Source organism: Hetaerina americana, unplaced genomic scaffold (genome assembly GCF_022747635.1).
Source record: "Hetaerina americana unplaced genomic scaffold, ioHetAmer1.1.p SCAF_11, whole genome shotgun sequence".
In the NCBI taxonomy this organism is placed as follows: Eukaryota; Metazoa; Arthropoda; class Insecta; order Odonata; family Calopterygidae; genus Hetaerina; species Hetaerina americana.
In genome coordinates, this window is record NW_027286181.1 from 41,646,793 (window position 1) to 41,667,490 (window position 20,698).

The 20,698-nt window shown below is 38.5% G+C and overlaps 1 protein-coding gene across 5 annotated transcripts in view; it reads left to right on the top strand.

Moving 5' to 3' along the window:
- Positions 1-20,698, top strand: part of LOC139701043 (glutamate receptor ionotropic, kainate 2-like) — a 564,255-nt gene that overhangs the window by 453,920 nt on the left and 89,637 nt on the right. For all 5 annotated transcript variants that reach the window (XM_071599613.1, XM_071599611.1, XM_071599615.1 and 2 more), the window contains one exon: positions 16,527-16,679. In XM_071599613.1, coding sequence (XP_071455714.1) covers positions 16,527-16,679 — 153 coding nt within the window. The remainder of the gene's footprint in view (positions 1-16,526; positions 16,680-20,698) is intronic.

Genomic DNA, 20,698 nt, shown 5'->3' on the forward strand with positions numbered 1-20,698 from the left:
GGATTGCGTAGCGAGGGCGTCGATGGCGTGAGCGGGGGGAGGGGGGGCGAAAGACCATCCCTCCTCATTTGACGAGCTCACGGAGACGGGGGCTGGAGGTCGTGTGATATTAGGCGAGGTGGTAGGTACGTGAGCCATTTGTAGATCGGTATTCGAGACCAGGAGCTTGGGTTTGTCTGTCCTCTTCTTTTTCGGTTCCCTTTCCTCCGTTGACGATTTTCGCTCCCGCTGACATTTCCCTCCAATTGAAGGGAGATGCGGGGGACCGACGGGAGCAGCCGGGGCCGCACCCTCGATGAGTAGAAGCGACCGCGCTCTCTCCTCCACAGCCACTTCGGGCTCGTCCATCTCCAAGGCGGCGTTGGGGTTGGAGGGCATCGTCATTGCCTCCACATAGCTCTTACCTCCCTGGTTCCGAGGGCAGGTCTTGCGCTCGTGGCCTTCTTGGTTACAGCGGGCGCAAGTGCGGCGCTGACCCTCATAGATGATGATGGCCCGGTTGCCGCCGATGTGGACGTACGAGGGGATATTTCTCTCGACCGTCATCCGCACAACCCTGGTGCCAGTAAGCACCCGCGCCATCTTGTCTCCCTCCCACCTGTTCTCCCACGAGCGATGGATTTTACCAAAGCGTTGGAGCTCGCCTGTTGTCTTCCAATGGGGTATCCACGGGGAGACAAAGAACCCTGACATTACACGGGCTGCCGGAAGTCTCGTCAATTGTTATTGTCGTCCTCTGGTCACTTAAAGACGGAAACGGTAGTTTCCGCGGAGTATTGTCTAAAATCCTTGTCATTGTACCTTCGGTTGCCAACTTCAGGAATATCAAATGGCGATTGTATCCAAATTGGATCGCCACTATCTCTTCGGGTGTGAGGCCCAGCGGCTCTAACGTGAAGAGGTGGACCTCCAACGGGGTAGGGGGCTTCGCCTTCTCGTCAACTTGCAAGGCGAGCGTGTTTAAGCGGCGCACAGCCATTTGAAGAAATCAAATTCAGCACACTAGCAAGAAGAAGGAAAGCGCAACAAAAAAAACGAGCACTTTAAAGGGAAATAAAACACTCACGAACGCTCCCTCCCCGCCACACGCACCCGGCGGTAGCAAACAAAAGGAGCCTAAGCTCTACACCAGGAGTCAAGGTCAGTCTTGATCCACTAAACAAAACAAAAGTACGGCCTTCCCGGCGGAAGAAGTCGAGAGTCAAACTGCACGCTTCTTGATGAACTAGGCGGTCAACCGCCGCTCGAAACAAAACACGATCGGAACCTCGATTTCCGAGAAAGTCCGGCAGTGCCGCTCTCCAAACCCCGGCGACCGAAGCCTCGGACGCCGGCGATTTTAGACACTCGGTGAACACAGGCACGTCCTGCTGTCAAGGCAGCTATCGAGGAAACGTAATTTACCCTGAGATCCGTGGGTCTAATATGTCGCCAAGCGCCCCGATTCTTTAGCCAAGAGATGGCGTCAGGGGACTGTTTCACCCACCAAAGGAGAAATAGACAATACACAAGAGGAAAGGACAGTGGTTTAGAATTCATACAACATCATACAGGAAAGGAACAGTGCGTTTCGTGGCACGCATAGCCAGAAGAAAGAGATGAGCCACATTGGCCAAATACACATTCAAACACGAAATCCCGCCAAACGGCGAATAAATACTCATATATACAGAAACAGATATAAGGAAAAGGGATAGGAACACATATAAAGGATAAACCCATATATATACATGCACACACATACATATATATATATATACATACATAAATTTATATACATATATATCTACATTCTACAGCTATATAGCTACAACACGAAATCCCGCCAAACGGCGAATAAATACTCATATATACAGAAACATATATAAGGAAAAGGGATAGGAACACGTATAAAGGACGAACACAATAGAGGTGGGGAAGGCGGAATCGAACGGATCACAAGGGTAAAAATATTTCCTCAACCGGGACTCGAACACCGGATCTTTCCACTTGCCGGGCGGATGCTCTTAACCACTTGAGCTATCGAGGATATGTAATTTACCCTGAGATCCGTGGGTCTTATATGTCGCCAAGCGCCCCGATTCTTTAGCCAAGAGATGGCGTCAGGGGGCTGTTTCACCCACCAAAGGAGAAATAGACAATACACAAGAGGAAAGGACAGTGGTTAGAATTCATACAACATCATACAGGAAAAGAACAGTGCGTTTCGTGGCACGCATAGCCAGAAGAAAGAGATGAGCCACATTGGCCAATATAAATTGGAATTTTTTACTCTTGTGATCCGTTCGATTCCGCCTTCCCCACCTCTATTGAGTTCGTCCTTTATACGTGTTCCTATCCCTTTTCCTTATATATGTTTCTGTATATATGAGTATATATATATATATATATATATATATATATATATATATATATATATATATATATATACTTATATATAACTAATGTGAAAGTCTAACGGATGTGAATAATAATGCATATGAAATTAGCACTTGCGAACAAACACAGAAACATACAGAAAAGAAGAAAGAATTCCTTCTCTTCCTTGAGAAAGGTGGCTTAGACCACCAAAAATTTGAAAACTAGTGAGTTTCTTATCTTTTCCTTGTGTTTGAATTGAAATATACTAGTAGTAATACTAGTAGTAATAGTATATATATAAATTGTGTTGGAATTCCTTCTTTACATTCGCCCTAGATATCTGGTGATCGTAAGTGATCGCATTGCCTTTTGTCGCTAGATATGTCATCCCTAATTTATTATCTTGGCGAGACATACCTGTAGTCTTTGATATCGCAATCCTTTTTTTACTTCCTCGTTGTACCTTCTAATTCACGTGTGATCTTTTATAAATTTACTGGGAATGTACTGGTTGACTTCTGAGCGCGTGATATTCAGGAAGTGATTGCACGTATCCTGAGTATTTCAGTATAAATCTTAAAGTTTGCAAACTGACCTCTGTAGCGCGCATTTTCGGCCATTAGAGTCACCTTCGTTAAACAAGTAAATCATTCTGTTAGAATTCTTAATTCTGACCCCATATAGGGAGTACTTAGCATTAGGCCTCATGAATACTTTGTGAGACGATAATAGGTAGTCTCTAGTTGAAAAAACTACCTGGAGGCATCAAGAATTTTTTGAACGTATCAAACTCATGATTGTCTTGTATAAGTTTCAGATCCACCAATTGATTATTGTTTATTAAAGGAAATTGGTATTAATCATTTTTAATCAAGTACTATGCACTCTCCCCTTCCCCGTCTCAAAAGTTCCCCGACTTCTCCCTTTCCCTACTCCTGTCCACCCTCGTTATATCTCCGACCACAATGGCTCGATTCCCAGGGTCTTTCCGACCGAGGGATGGCCGTCTCTCGACCTTAGCCACCCGGATCCCTCCTTCCAAAGACACTTCTCTCTCCCATCCCCCCTGTTCTCCCGCCCTCCGCTCTCACCCCACGTCCTCCGCTACCTCTCCGTACCCGACCATCACTGCCCCGTCCCCTTTCCCTCGGCGTCGATGATGATGACCCCGCCGATACACACTGTTTCCTCCCCTCACCTCGCCCACGGAAGTACAATGAAGAGGATTTCCACCTCCCTCCCCCCCGCGTACCTCTGATAACCTATTTTCAAGTTTTATTCTTTTAAAATTCCATATATCACCACACCGTGCCAATATTTTTCCTATGATATCGTGTCTGTGGACCAATGTTTTTAACATTCATAGTCAAGAAATAATTAGATAGCATTTGCACGTTCTCATATTCATGCTAAACATTCGATTTTTTCCGACAACCCTTAGTAAGTTGATTTAAAAGTTGTTTCTCTGGCTCACATGTTTGATAATTTTCCAAATGCTTCGAGGCAATTGTAAAATGAATTCTACGCATAGGATTTTGCAGTCACGGTCTTAATTGGCACATGAATTCTTAGTTTGGCATTCGCAATTATTTCACCAAATGCCTGTGCTTGTAATTGCAATTTCTCCGGTTTAGTTTCGTGAAATTCCTTCTTCATGTAGGAAAATGCATAGCTTGCATGCACGAAATAATCGCATTATTAAGCTGGAATAAAATGGAAATTTAAAAGAATAGAATCCAATTTGGATAAATTGATATTGTGTGGGTTCGATGTATCTCTTAGCCTCGAGTATTCAGAATATGGGTTAATATACTTAATGCGGAATGTATTTTGGGATGCCATGGAATATTAATTTAGTCACAAATAAGGAGAATTGGTTTCTAATTTATGGTGATCATAAACTTAATAACTTTAGGTCCAAATTCCAAAGAAACTGCGGGAGATGCCGCAACAGTAACTTTTAACGGAGTCATCCGCTAATGTGCATTTTAATGCAACAATTTCAGAGCGTAAAAATCATTCGCCTTGACTGGGACTCGAACCCAGATCCCTCAATATCCGGTCGAGTGCTTTAGCCACTTAAGCTACCGAGGCGTCCTCTTAAACTCTGAAATTTTGGGGCTTTTAAAGGAACTAGATGTTATGACGAAAACTGTCCACGAGGTTAAAAGCCAACTTTAAACACGTATGGTGTTTTCCCTTTGACAAATTCCAAAGAAACTGCGGGAGATGCCGCAACAGTAACTTTTAACGGAGTCATCCGCTAATGTGCATTTTAATGCAACAATTTCAGAGCGTAAAAATCATTCGCCTTGACTGGGACTCGAACCCAAATTTGTCAAAGGGAAAACACCATACGTGTTTAAAGTTGGCTTTTAACCTCGTGGACAGTGGCGCCTCGCGCACGACTACGAATGCATGTGACATTGTATGTACGGTATTTCGTCATAACATCTAGTTCCTTTAAAAGCCCCAAAATTTCAGAGTTTAAGAGGACGCCTCGGTAGCTTAAGTGGCTAAAGCACTCGACCGGATATTGAGGGATCTGGGTTCGAGTCCCAGTCAAGGCGAATGATTTTTACGCTCTGAAATTGTTGCATTAACTTTAGGTCCCTTAACCTGAACTCTATGAGTCTTAATTCTTAAATATCCACTTATATAACCATGTGAAAACTATATATCGTCATAATCTAAATGATAGGAAAAGAAAATCTTATCGGAACTCTATTCAAGTAGAATTCTTCATTGGTAATGTAAATCCGCACAATGTAATTCAGTAAAACTTCCTCTTTGACCTTGAACTTTTTCTGTATAGATGTCGTCGACGTGGAAGTATATATTATGGGGAAGTTTGATGCGATATTCATATCATATTAAACAAAGGGCGCTATTGTGATTCCCTACAGTCTGGAATATTTCAAATGACAATATCTCGAATAACTCATGAAAATCAACGAGTACTCTCAAGTACACGAGGCTGTTTTCTTATCAAATCTCACATTTGTCATCTGGGAATATCCTCTATAAAACAGCTATTAAAACTTGAAAAAAAGTCGCTAACCTGATAACCATTACGACTAAAAGCAATAAATCTTTCTAACCTCGTTTGATACGCAACTTAATTTCATTTTATTCCTATCTACCCTGAATTAAAACATCGTATGGAATATTTTATCCGATTTCTCTCTTTGGCATATATTTAGATAATCTATTATTTTTCTATACCTTGAATCTTTCCTTTTGTTTTCTGGAAATTTGAAAAAAATATTTTTTTTTTCCTTATCTTTGTTTTTATACACGGATTTTCCCTTCTTACTCTCTGTTAGTACCTTTGCCTTCTTGAACAGAGCACTTATTTCTCGTGCCCTCTGTAAACTCTCCGTACCCTCACACTGTATATTATTCCATTCTCCATTCGTCCTATTAATTTTCCACTTAAGTTTATTTTTCCTTTAGTACTTCCTTTTTTCCTAAATGTGTGCATTTATCTTCCATTCCCTTCTCACATCAATCTTGTTAATCATCTCATCCATAATCCATCCTCTTATTGTTAGTTTCATTCTTATTTCTCCAATAGTTTTGTTGAGATGTCTTTTTTGAGATGTTTTCGTCTTTTTTCCTCTTTAACCATCTCCGAATTCTCTTTCGTTTATCCACTGCCTCGCGCTACTCCTTTTTTTCGTTTTTGTTTATGGTTCTATATTAATATCCCAATCCACCCTCTTTGTTTTATTCTTTTGAAACTGGCACTACTCTCTATTATCTCTATATTATTTAATTCAAATATAATGAATAATAAAGATGACTTCTGGCTAGTGAGAGGCCATTTAACTCCTGGATTTACATGTTTAAAGGTATGCCATGTAGTCAATTTTGAAACTGACCGCTACTAGGCTGGTATTTACGATTGCCACGCCGCACTTGCAGGCAATATATGTTTGGTGCATTTTTCGGGCCAAACCTTCTGTTTATAACTCTCTATTTTTTCCGTGCAACTTCATTTTAAAGCAGTTCACAATGATTTTTTAAATTATTTTTAATCGCTTTATTTCATCTTACATTTGAATAGTAACAACATTTAAGTGCAATTTAAATCTTTTGAATCATAGCAGAAAATGCAGTGAGGTAAATATGATAACAAAATAAGAAAATGGCGGGAGCAGACGGTGCTATACATTTTTATTCTCCATAAAAGCACATTTCAGTTCAGGTGGCCTTATTGCTGATGGAATTTTATCAGACCCTCCCCGTCCGCTGTCCATAATGTGTGTATTTGTTTTTGAAAAGTTCGTTGCGCCCGCGGGTCACAAACTTTTACCGTCCGTGCATCCATTCCGCGACCTTTCCGCGACCATTTCCACATTCATGTGCCCACCTTTCCTTTTTACCCCTCTTTTCCAATGCTGCGTATTTTTTCGAAACGTGCCCTTCTGACCCAAGCAAAACTCGCGATATGCATTCTAAACATCTGACGAAGCGGCGGTGCGACGATCAAGGATTTTTATTTTTTTAACTCTCCGCAAATTTACAATTTGCACAAAATGTGTGCCATAATTCTTTTTGAAAATATGTCTCGCGTACCCACACCCAACGAGGCTATGGACTAACTAAAAGTGCACACCTGTTGTATGAAGCTAATAAGTGAAGTATAATATACAGGCCCTTACAACACAGGGCAAAATTAATCAAAAAGACAATAAGTTATTTTGCCTGCGACGTTGGCTATTTTAATCATCGCTCTTTATTTACTATTCGTGACATTTTTCAAGGGACCCCCCCCTTAGGGTTTCCTGGTCACCGTTTTAGTTTTTTTCAGGGCCCTGGCTGAATGTAAAATAGAGTTAAAATATTTTTAGGGCAAAGCAAAATTATTAGGGGGGGATTTTTCCTCTTATAAATCTTTTAACGTTAAGTTTCCTAGTATTTTCCTCACGGATCAGGAGGCTTATTTGCCAATATCTGGGGTAACATGCTGGGAGAAAATGCACGTACAATAATGAGTTGGAGAGAACTCAAGGAACAGCTGGATTAGTTAAAGATTTTTACGAAAAAAGGTGTGTCGGCGTAACTTCAAAAAATGGGAGTGGGACCTATTCGTATACTAAGGAAAAAAGGAATTGTTTCATTTTTTTGCATTTATTTTCATTCAGAAGATGTGGTGTAAATAAGAATAGAAGAAATAAAATTGGCGGAAAGTGACACCTACGATGAAGTTCTTGGCATAGTAGTCGAAAAGAGACTGAGGAATTCAGAAAAGGCAGGGAAAGGGGATGCAGGAGATACTGAGAAGCAATGAGATGCTGAAAATAGTACTAGAGGAATGAGTAAAGAAGAAGGAGGAAAGGAATAGGCATTTTGGATGAAATAAAGAGAGGTAGAAAGTATACAGAGCTAAAGAATGAGTTATTGGATTGTGCGGTGTTTAATGATATTTTTTATCAGAAGTTAGTCAAGGCTTAGATGTATAGTACTATAGTACTTTGTGGAGCCAGAGCCCGTCTAAACTTGGTAGACTACTGCTTATAATAACCTCATTGGTAGCACAGGTAATTTGTAACTCTTTGATAGCATTTTACCATTGCTTCTACGACGTCCACAGAAAGCAAGGTTTGAATTTATTTTCATATTTTCCGTTGGGTAAAACTTTTCATCTTAGTCAAAATATATTAGCTACTTGTAGAGCTTTTTTTGGAGCTAGTAAAACCCCACAAAAAATGTGTGCGATATTTTCAGAGACAAAAAATTATTCGAACACCGCTGACTTAGGGAACCGTATTAGTGGCTACGAAATTTTACTAAGAGTGCAATGTTGAGAACCTACATTTATTTTTTTTTCTCTCTCACGATCACTACTGATGCGCTTTTATCAAGTGCATTCGCGTTATTGGGCATGCTCTAAATGTGTATCTGGCGCTTGCTTCCTTCTATTAGTGTCAAATAAGTCGTCCATATTCTCATTGAGCACCTTTAAACCAATTTCATTGGTGATTCATCAAATGAATCGCTGCCTATTAGTCTCATTCTCGATTTGATTCACGGAAGGAATGTACTTCATTTCGCACTTCTACGCAATCAAGGCCGTAAAAAGTCTTAACCTTTCCACGGTAAAACTTGAGCATAATTTTAACTTGAATACGAGTTTGTATTTCATTTTATCTAATGTGAATAATTCTAAGAGTTAACACAATTTCTAAGAACAAAATTCCATGTATTTTACCCTGAGTTTTCTCCGCAGGGCTACAGAATGAGTTGGTATTAGCCGTGATTACACTTGCGATAAAATATACAAGTTAACATTCTTTATTCTATTCTTTTTCTAACGGCACTTGACTGCTTAAGAAAAAATTCAAAGATATAGATCAGCTATACCTTAGGAACCGAAGCTGAGGAAAAGTGAGTTCACAGCGGTAATCATTATCGAAAAAGTATAGAGCGTCAAAATATTTTACGATGGTGTTGATTGATTACTAAGTGCAAAGCTATACTTTTATTTAGGTTAGCAAAATAATTTAAAAGAAGAAACAAAGCAAATACTGTATGATGCAGTATAGGGTCTAGTGTTTTTCAGGGGAGGGCTCCAAACACCAAGAAAATATTATCACTGTGTTTGAATAAGTCTTGGGTATTTTATGGCAAGAAAAGTGAAGTGATTAGATGTATATAGTTACAGTCAATAAATTGCAAAATCCTCAATAAACCCTGGAGATACTACAGGAATCCTGAAGATGCGAGAGTCTGGTAAAACTATTTCAAGAGAGAGCACATAGTTTTCAGTGGAACGCAAATTCTCTGTACTCGTATCCCGTTATGAACACCAAAGCATTTTAAGTATTTCCACCCTGTATTATTTGAATACTTCTTGTAAATGTTTAAAATTTTGACTCAATTCGTTGCCTTATAAATTCAATACAGCAAACTTCATTACAGTCATGTAAAACAGTTACATGCACGAATGTTGCATCAAAATGTCCTTCGTATTTCCTTCATTTACTTTCCCTTCCAGAAGCAAATTCAATTAGCCACCCTACGTTAAAGTATGCCCAGTAATTTTAAGCCCTCTTCCTATTGGTGATCTTCGTTTAGTTAATATTTCTTTTCCCTTTCTAAGGTTTAATTTCTCAAAAGCCTGTTATTAGGAATTTTCTACTCGCATTAACTTTCCTCGGATTCAGAATTTCATGTGTATGTCTGAAAATTTTTGCGGGATTCGATGAAAGCTTGGAAGTGAATTAGGTATTTTCATTGATGCTAGATGCAATATAACTCCGAAACTTCGTTTAATTAATTTTATTTAGTTCTGATGATCTTAAAGTAACTGTAAATGCTCTTTAAGCTTAACTTGTCTCACAACAGAGTATACAAGTTAGAGAAAATTTAATGTGTGAAGTGAACCCTATTCAAAAGATCCAAATTAAATAAATTGACAGCGTACGTTGTCATAAAAAATCTCCTTCAACTCTTCGTATCAGTGTGTGCTACTACATAGTTTTTAACATATTTTTGGAGATTATTAGCATTTGTGAACACAAAAGTATATTTATGATGCCAATATGTATGGAAAAACTTTGTATGGGTCAGCATTCAGACGCATTTTCCAATAAACAAGTATTAAAACCATATCTATGTTACCAATGGATTAACAGTAGCATGTTGTTTAAAATTCACATATCAAGTGTTTACATACGTCTTGCTCTAGGGAATGTTGATTTGAGTTTTAATTATGAAATTTTTAACATTCCATCATCTTAATTTTACTCTATCAATAATGTTTTTATACCACCATATGTTATCATTCAAAGGACTGTTTTGTAGCAGCTCTCCAAACTACCGATCCCTGCCAACCTCTTCATTCATATATTCCAGCTCTGAAGTCTTTCATACTCGTAGCATGCTTTTAATGGTCTACGAGCTCGTATCCTAGGGTCACCTCTGGAATTCTTCTCCTCTATTAGTCCTTCAACAACGATCTTAAGTAAAATTTCGTGCGTTTGGAAATTCCTGATTATTTTCCTTCTTTTCTTCCAACTGACCTCTCTACAATTTCCTCTTCACTCACTCCTCCAAGTACTTTTTCATTTGTTACAACGCCTATCCGATTGCTTTCCTTTTCCTTCAGTAGCGCGATTTTCCATTGTTTCCAGTCCTTTCAATGCTTCTACAGTCAATGCCTCACAGCTGTAGAAAATAAAATACGCATGTAAAGTTACATTAATCACTAATATCTACTAGACGTACTTCTTACCATTAGCAATTTTTTTATTCTTCAAATAGAGAGTCATCTTTCATCCTTCCTGCCTCCTCCACCCATTTTAATTTGGCCCCATTAATAGAAAAACGCTTCCACTTGTTCCATTATGTCTCCCCTCATTCTTATTCTTCATCTTATTTTCCTTCGACTGCGGTCAATTATCTGAGTTTTGTCATTATTATCATGAGGTTATGCCATTTTATATCATGCTCCATAAAGGCGTGTACTCCGGTCAGGCCTCCTTTTTTAGCTTCGGTTGTTCGCGCATCGCAGCAAGCTTATCTTTTATCTGCGTATTCTAACGCGATCTTTGATCTTTACCTTGGCTGCATTCACTGTCTGCAAGATCTGCAGCGATAATGAACCATTCTGGCTGGCTTGCTTTTTAATTTATTTATCTTCCCAGCTCTTACCTTACCGTCATCCTGTATTTTACTTCTATCGGCACTTTAGATACGGCTACAGCATTCAATTATATTTTCATTATCATTATTAAAAATTTTCCTATTTGTTTGTATTGCGTAGAATTATCTTCCAGTTGGCGTTATCAAAAGGAACTTAGTACTCATAAATGAAATAAATGTAACACTTTTGGTATTATGTTCTCAACGATGAATATGAGATAAAGGGTGACTTCTCTTGTCCTTCATTTCGTTACCCAAATTAACCATAATTTAATAACTATTAAGAACGATCACATCATTCGTAAAGTGTTCCATTATTTCTCCCCTCGATTATGTATTACATCATCATTGGTAATATACAGTTTGCGGTAGGATTTAGATGGACACAGACTGATCTCCACCAAATTTCTTAGTTTTATCTATAAGACACACCCAGACCCACAGTACTATATTGAACAGTTCTTTAATTCAGTTCACTTATATATTACACATTAGGATGTAAATCTTCCTAATATGTAATTAGGTTATAAATCTTTGATAAAGGTTGATTTACCTGAATTTTTTGTTTGTTCTTTGGGTTTTTATTTTTTTGATTTCTGATTTCTTTTTTGCCTGTAAAACACGTCCGTACAATCTCAAATTATTAACGTAATATAATTATCAGATAATAGTAAGAATATATTCCCGGAGAAGTCTCAAACTTCCTTGGTGTGTCTTAATTTTTGTGAGCAAAGGGTGACTCTGGTTTTTTTTATTTTAATGGGAAAAATTAGAATTAGGAGCAGAATGTTTGACAATTGGGAGACTTAATATTCTGGCAACATTGTCTCCTTTATTTTCCTAAAATGATTGCGGTTTCCCTTAGTTTGGTATGGGTTTATAGGACAAAAATAAATGTTTTTCTCATTCATTATGGAAGTCTTACACATTGATATACTGGCGGGTTTCCCCGTGCTCATTCGTAGACTTAAAAGATTTTTCTTCTTTTTTTCTCTTAAGTTTTAAATTAATTGCTCAGTAAAGATGAAAATCTTAATTACATTCATTATTTATGCTTCATCTAAATTTTAGAAAGAATTCAATGATGTATTTTCTTCCACTAAGCTTTAAACTTACTGCTGGCACAGTGTTGACACATTTTGTACAGATAAATTTCTTTGAAACTTTTTTTCCTTCCTTTCGTGTGAATCCGCTTCACCCCCCCCCCCCCTCGTAAAAATTATGACTACACAGTCACGAATGCATCGAGTGGAATAATCGATGGTTCCCCTGGGGGGGAGGGGCGATGGGATGGGTTAGCAAAAAGATAAAAATATTTTTTATGACGCGGGACCGTACGATTTAGGTGGTAAACTAACTGCCGAAGAATTCCAGTGAGAATGGTGTTTCGCGCCAGACGAAGGAGTTGTCTCTCCGAGAGATTATTTTTTTTCTTTGCAGCCTAGCAAAAATTTTCCGGCAGTTGCAAAGCGCCTTGAATTCTTCCCCCTACCCCATCCCATTAAAAATCCCTAAATTGCGTCCTCGCTGTATCCCTTCCTTAATCTTTAGACTTTACGACGAGCGTGCGGGAGCATTCTCTCACTAGCCGCGGTCCCAACATTTCCTCTCTTGACTCTGGTGGGGAGCGTGGGGGGGGGGGGACACAATTCCATCGCCGGGAGTCGGCGAGGATGAGAAACGTTATTTTTCTCTAAACTCATCTCCTTGCACTCTTTCGGATTAAAAGTTTTGTTATAAGAAAAGGGGGGGTTGGAAGAGGAATTGAAAGGGGGAGGGATCCTAAGGGAATAAAGAAGAAGACGGGTCCATCTTTTCTTTCTTTTTCAACTCATTTTAAGCGTTCCAAGTCTGGCTGTTTAACTAGAAAGCTGGATCTACCTCATCTACCAAGAACCTCGGTCACCGTTCGTCGGTTTTTCTTCCATCTAAGGTCGGGATCTTAGGTAGTAATGACCTTCCCTCCACCGTTCCACGCTGGATAATTTTCGAAATAAGCAAATGGGCTGGGGAAGGAGATATCATGTTGCCTGATCTAAAAGAGGAAAGGAAACATTCTAAGACAATTGTGTCTATGTTAATCAACTTTCCTCAGTGAGAGATGGCATGGATGATGGGGAATAATATCACTCGAGGAGAGAGGAAAATTTGCGCGAATGGCGACATAGTAATTATACCCTTAATTATGTGGAAATAGAAAATGATAAGATACCGTCAAATTTTAGTTCATCAGGAGAGTGATGAAAGCAAAATATCGGAAGCAAATGAAGTCCAAAAATTGGACAAGAAGAGAAATATATGAAAGGATATAATAAGAAGAAGATGAATGATTTGATCCCATTTGAAGCATAAATATTGCACCAAATATCGTCATTAAACGGCTCACGGAAGTTAAGAACTGCAGAGGAAGGCCAAGGTCGTAATGAACTCCGACCCATTGAAATAGCACACTAGGAGGGAAAAAGTACACACATTTGTAGTGAGCAGATTGTTTGAGAAATACTATAGGCCAACCATTTATATGGTTTCTTTTCAGCTATAACGTTAAATGGAATGCAATCATTTTTCCAACATTTTAAATAATTATAGTAAATTAATGTCCTCTGGATCCATGTAATTCCCCTCAGTCCAATCGACAAGGTAAAAATATATACATAAACAAAACCATTACACGGGATATTTAAATAAAACTCGACCAGGATTTCAACGCTGATGGTCATCGTAAGGTGAAAAAACAACAGGAACGAAGAGTATTACAATTTTCCACTTAATAATTATTATTAAAAGGAAAGTTGTAATAGTCTTCGTCTCTGTTGCTATGGAACAGTTCAACCACATACCATGAATCCTTAATTTATTCGTGACAAAACATGTCATGATTAAATGTGTCCGGTTTGAATATTCAGTGATATTTTGTGTTTCCTTTAGTCTCCCCATGAAATAATTTCATCTATTAAAGAGAGAATGTCGTAGATTGCATCAGTTATATAACGCGATGTGCCTACAGTAGTTGGGTTCGGACACGAGAGAGATCCATTTTAAGTTCACACGCTCCTGCTCAAAAACACAAGGCACAGTTTAAGGAACACATTGCAATAAAAAAATTGAGAAAATCCAGAATATAGTCGAAAAGAAAACGTGACGATTTTAATGTGATAAAATTTGGAAAAATGCATTAGTCCTAGTGAAAAAATATTCGCGACGACTCAATTGTCCTCAACCCCCAGTCACTTGTGGGTATACTAGATCCGCCCCCACCCCCGTCGTCACGTGGCATGCCGTTTTCCCTCCCATTTCTATAAGCATATCACCCCAGGTGAAGGCAGATTGAGGGGGAGACGTGGGAGACGAAAACTGCCAGCAGCGTGTGCGAACGGCTTTCCAAACAACGGAGAGGGCCACGTCTCGGATTTTTATTTTCCAATTTCTCCTCCAAGGACATCATCGTCCTTGGGACAAGGGGCATTTGGAAGCCTCGATACTTTTTTCAAGTTTCCGTGATGGCTATTGATTTCGGCATCCTCTTTTTATTTCGCTCATAGCCCGGTTTTTTTATTCCTTTTTTCTAATTTTTCCCATACTTCGGTCCCGCGCGGCTCAAGTTCGAGTAATATTGAAATGGGCATTTCTTGGATTCGTAATATGGCCCGAATTCGAAAAGACGAGGTGGATCGGGCGGATGGTGGAGGGGGGAGACTGGGGGGGGGGGGGATGAGACACGGGAAGTGTTCCAAACAAAGTGAAGAGTCATATATATTTTTTTCTTCTCTTCTATCCCCTTTCGATTGGAATAGTTGATCGATTTTTATTCCTGAGTAATTTTGGGAATATGATGGAAGTCTGATGGAAATGGAAATGATTTTTCGTGGTTCTTTGAGGGTTATATAAGGCAAGTTTTTCGGGTTTGACCCCTTAACCCATAGGATTAGGGGAATTCGTGCGCGAGACATGGCCGTATCGCACTGCGTGGCGGCATATTGCACCACTAAAGTTTTCTTTTTTTTATACCTGCACAATATGGCTCCATCCCTCCTCTGTGGGAACGAATATGACTTTAAAGCGGTTCTCATATTCCACAGATTTTCTCCCAGCAGCTGAGCTTTTCGCCAGTTACTGCGTCGTTTGGGTGTCTTTTTCTGCATGCCCCTGCTCAAGAGAATTTTGGCGACGTCTGATTCTATTTCTCTCGATCCACTTGAAGAATGTACAATAATCTCCTCGCCCTTAGTGTTAACTCTTCCGTTATTTCTGTTGAAAGAATTGAGGTTTGATTTTTTCAAACTTTAGTCTAATGCGTTGAAAGAGTCCAAATAAATTATCCCAAGAGGTCGATTCAATTCAAATCAGATTTCAAGCTTTTATTGCCCCGTACGTTTTAGCTCGATGAGGATCGTTTAAAATTCCAATTTTTTGGAAAACAATACGGACGTTCACCTGTAAAAATGTTTTTATTGAACGCGATCACAATATCAGTATGTGAACAATGGTATGGAAAAATATTGGGAAAGAATGAAAAGCAAGCTAATGCGTTCTTTATATGTTTGCGAAGGAGGAGAGATGGATGGTGAGCATATTCAAAGAAGGCACGCAAAATGGATGCAGGACATATTGAGTGGCTGTGGGCTGTTTAAGACTTGGGTAGAGGGGATAACTCTGGGCAGACGATGTAGAGGCAAGAAAAAATAAGAAGATTGGTTTATTCAGGTTATAAATTATTGATTAAGATTTTTGTTAGGTGAGGTTTGCAAATTTAGTAAGCTTAGATAATGAATAGACGAAAACCTAAAATTTCAATGGATCACTCGTAAAAAGTGATGACTCTTGATGACGAAAACACATATTTTCCCTTCTTTTTCTGTTTTAATGGATATTATTTAAATAAAAAATTTCCTGCAAGGTAATTTTCAAGTAGTATTATAGTGAAAGGCTCACGCAAGGGGTATTTTTCTCGTTATTTTTACTAAAGGCTTATTTTATTTTTACCTTTTATCGACCGTTTTTCATCTGAGACTTGGCAGATTTTTTACCTTCAATATTTACTTGCTTCTTTTAGTGTTAACTGTATTAGTTACCATTGTTGTGGGATCGTTAGCATAGATAACTTAATCCATTCAAATTTTTCCTGTTTTGAGATCTAAACTCAAAACCCCAATTAATTTCAATTCTTAACATAATAAAATTATCAATTCAAAAACAGTAATATTTAAGGCTATGGTAAGCTCAGTTAGTCCAGAACAGCATGATCGCAATGAGCAGCTAACTTTTACATGAACTTAAGGAGGTATATAGAAAATAAAATCGATGAATGGGTAATGGAATTAGAATCTCGATTGATACATCGTTATATTAACGAATTGATTTAAATTCTTGGTGTTAGGTATCGATTAATTTAAAAGAATTAAAAATTCTATCTATTTAAAAATGTATCCCGTATAAAACGTGCAAATCATTTGTAATAATCTTTTCTTGTGTATTTGATTATAATGTACCGGAAAACTCTCCTCTTCCTCCAGGCTGAACCGGCGCTCATGTACGACTCCGTCTACGTATTCGCCATTGGACTCCAGACGCTGGAACAGAGTCATGCCCTCCGGTTATCAAACGTGTCGTGCGAGGAAGAACTGCCTTGGGATGGAGGACTGAGCCTTATAAACTACATCAACTCTGTAAGTACCTCGGTAGTGTCCATACGCATCTCGTTGCTTTTATTCTTTTTATTTATTTACGTTTGTGGTCCTTGATTCCCTTTAGGGGTATAAAGGACCACAAACCTTTCAAAGTATCATCTGTTTGAGGAGATTTTTCTATACTTCCAACTGATATATTTTCAAAGGAGAATAGCAGTTTGAATACCAATGAAAAGTATCATACCTTCCTCGAATTAATGTGGGTGCATATTCAGATGTTTTGCCAAATAAACAAATACACAACACTGAATACAACATCTTGTCAAAAGAAAGGACACCCATTTAAGGCCACAAAAACGGCCGCGAGAATCCAGAATAATATATTTAAAATCCCATTAGCCCCTTTATTATGGCTACTTCAGATACATCCATGATGAAAAGAAGCTCTACATTTTCAAAAATATATTTTTAATTCACCTGCATTCTTTGAACCAGTATTCAGGGAATATATACAGTTCATATTTTTTTACATTCATGTTATATCATAACGGAGCAATATTTACAAAATCACCTATAGGTTTCCATTTACATTTGAGTGGATATTTGAGTTTCAACTTCGCTTCTTTGGTAAGTATTGCCCATCAGTCATGAATCTTGAACCACTGAAGATGAATATAAAAGAGGCTAATACAAAATGTTTTAACCACAAGAGAAACCGCGGGGAGATTACTTCTGAAGAAAGGAGAAATAAATGATAATACATGGCCTATTGGCAAAAAAATATTGAGATTAAAGCGCTGTATGAAATATTGTCATGCGAGAATACGTGAACATTTTTTACGAAATGGATTCGCTGTAAGCGTAACAGCAAATTCAAATTTATTTACGGACGAATTTACCTATTATTCAGCCAATTTAGAAATTTTGAATAAATATCTATTGAGTTTAAGGTGCGGTTGAATAAATTTCAAGAGGGAATTTGTGCACAGAAAATACTCTTTTTTCCAGAAGCAAATGAAATAACATTTTGTAGGTTATTACACGCAATTAGTCAGTGAAAACATAACGTTGTTGACCATGTGATTGTTTTCCACGGTATCAGTGCTATGTGTGGGGGAAACGATTTCACTTATTCATCGCTCTCATATTCAATAGGTAAAAGTGTATTACCGTTTCATGCTTTTGTTACAAATTGGCTGTATCAAAAATATGGGTACAACATCAATTGAAAATAAGTATTAGATCTAGCGTCACAATCATTACGGTATGGTCGTAGCTGCCGATGCTTCTAGATCCAATTCTGCCTATTAGGTAAACGGTCGCGGTGTGCCATTCACGTTAATATTTTGTAATACCGGACGCTTACATTTCCCAATACTAGTTTGGCCGAGCTCCGTGGTAATTCAATGTGGACTAAATCGTACAAACGTTTAGCCGGCCATTAAAAAAGTCAACCCGTACTGCTCTCCCGGGTAGATGTGCTATTCACTTTTATTATAATATGCAGCTAGTCATTTTCGTGACAATCCTACTTACAATTACTACTCCGCGATGCAACTTTTACCGCACCAAGCACTCAAACCTTCTAATTTTATGGCATGTTATACTTAGTTCATCTGTCGGCTTGTGTGTGCTAAAATTTAGGGACTAATTAATTAGCAGTCTTTATCACGCCACGTTTATAACTCAGTTGTACGCTCTTTCAATAATCACAGGCAGTCAAATTTTTTTCAATGGAAAAGTTTATTATTTATCAAAGTAAATAATTTTAAGCCCAACAACGTAGGCTAAGTATTTCTGCTAGGATGGCTCCAAAGATTTAAAGAACAAGTAATGGATTCAGCCCGTTTGAAAAAATTGAACATATTTAACTTTTACTTTTTTTTCTTCCAAAAATGATAATTACAAAGCTGTAAGGGATTATACTAAATGTTATACAAAAAACGATTTCAATGAAAGCGAAATGAAATATTCTTAGGTTATAATTTTATTCTAAATTTTTAATGCCTCATTAATACTGTCTACCTAAGTAGTAAGTAGGTCGTTATGAAATTTCGCCATCAACAAGATTCCAACACGGAGGAAACCTTTAACCCTTTCATAGTAATTTCCTTCAGTAAGTAATTCATCAATTAATCATTCAGATGATCATGAGATGGCATGACAAGATATCCCGTTAATATTGCACAGCAAATCGTAGAAATTATTTCAATTAAATGTAAATTTACTTTATTCCATTGAAAGGATTTAGATATTAATAATGTTGGGACGAAAGCGTTGTCACTTCCCCAGTCTGTCCCTCCGGGAGAGTCCACCAGTTAAAAATTCATGAGAGCGATTTATATGAGTCGTCCTTGTAGTATGAATCATAAAATGACGAACAGAAACATCGTCGACAGCCTTTTTATCGGAAGAGAGGTTCACCGTTGGCTTCCATCTTTCCACCTCTTTTATATTTCTCTGACGCCCTAATACTTATGTATGGTGTTCTACTTTGGGTTTTTCATCGTATATTTTCCCCTTAATTATGTTCTGTTATGTTAACACATGATATGCCTCCAAGTGTACCCAATCAGTTTCGTTCTTCTATTAGTTATGTCTTCATAACACCTTCTCCTCTTTTATTCTTAAGTAAACTTCCTCGTTTCACGTTTTATTCGTCTAATTGCTCTTTATAATCCTTCATTAGCATCAAGCCACCTGTTTCAAAGGTTCCTATTTCCCTCTGGTCTACTTTTCCTTTGGTCATCACCATGACTTATGGAGTGGCACATTCCATGCATAATACTGTTTACACATACTCATTCTCTCACTCCCTTCTTGATTGTAATCCTTGAGGGAATTACGTGTTAAGAATCTGTAAAATATGGAGTTTACTCTTTTATGAATTCTGATGAAACACAGAACTCCTTAGTGAAATTAAAGACTGGGCTCTCGTCCCCGAACGTCGTATAATATACATAACCCAGTGGCTGCCCCAATAATAAGGCTTTCAGCACAATGTGTCAATTGAATATTTTTGAACATTTTGTTATTTGGCACGCCGGCAAGCATGGATCTCTCAGAGACCATCACTTCTTTCTTGGTGGTGCGTGATTAAACCAAGACGGCAGCCACTTCACATGGGAGAAATCGTCGACACTCAAGGATTACGATTATGCCTCTCGATTAAGAGCTCGTTCGCCGAGAAGTATCGCGTGGGAGACGCTTTTAATCTTCACCTCCGGAGGAATCTCTCCGAGAGGTTTACCCCCGTGTTCACTGACCAATCCCATTCCTCGCACCCAGCACGGCAGAGAGCCAATCCCTGCGAGCGATCCCTTTACCACAGTGGTGACAGGGGACTCCCCGCAAGCTCCGCATTACCCCTCCGACCCCGGAGCAACAGACCACCCGCTGACGTCTAGCTCTCCGGGATATTTGATAGAGTCGCCTGCTGGAAGGGACAACCGCTTCCGATTGGTTTTCCTTCCTCCTCATTGGGAAATGAAAAAGGATATAAGGTGAAGGGCCTTTGTGGGTTTCCAGGTTTTCCATTTTTCTACCCTCATCTCTGTCACTTCATCGAAGAGCTAGTATTAATTTGACCTGATTCAGGTAATAAATCATTGTCTAGGAAAAACATCTAGGCTTAAATCACCCTTACTCCACTTCGAGCGCGATATCTGATTATTAATGTGATGACTTAAGTTTTGTTCGTGACGGCACTATACCTGTATATAACGTCGCTTTGAGTAGTGGCGGCTGGTGGGTTTAACCTTAGCTAGAATAATCTCCACTATTATTTTATAAGTTAATACAGGGAGCGACAATATTCCTTCCTTTTTTGAAAGCGTTTTGCGTTTGAAAAAAGGATTTTTCTGCACCCTTTATATATTGGGCACACATGTTTATCAAGGCGAATTACATGGAGAAGATACTTTTTGAACAGACCACCTAATTTTTAGAGCCCTCATGCTTATTTATTTTCATATTATTCATAATTTTATCAAAATATATTTAAACATATTTATTATTATATTGTTCTGTCAATCACGCATGAGACTTAGAGCATGGCC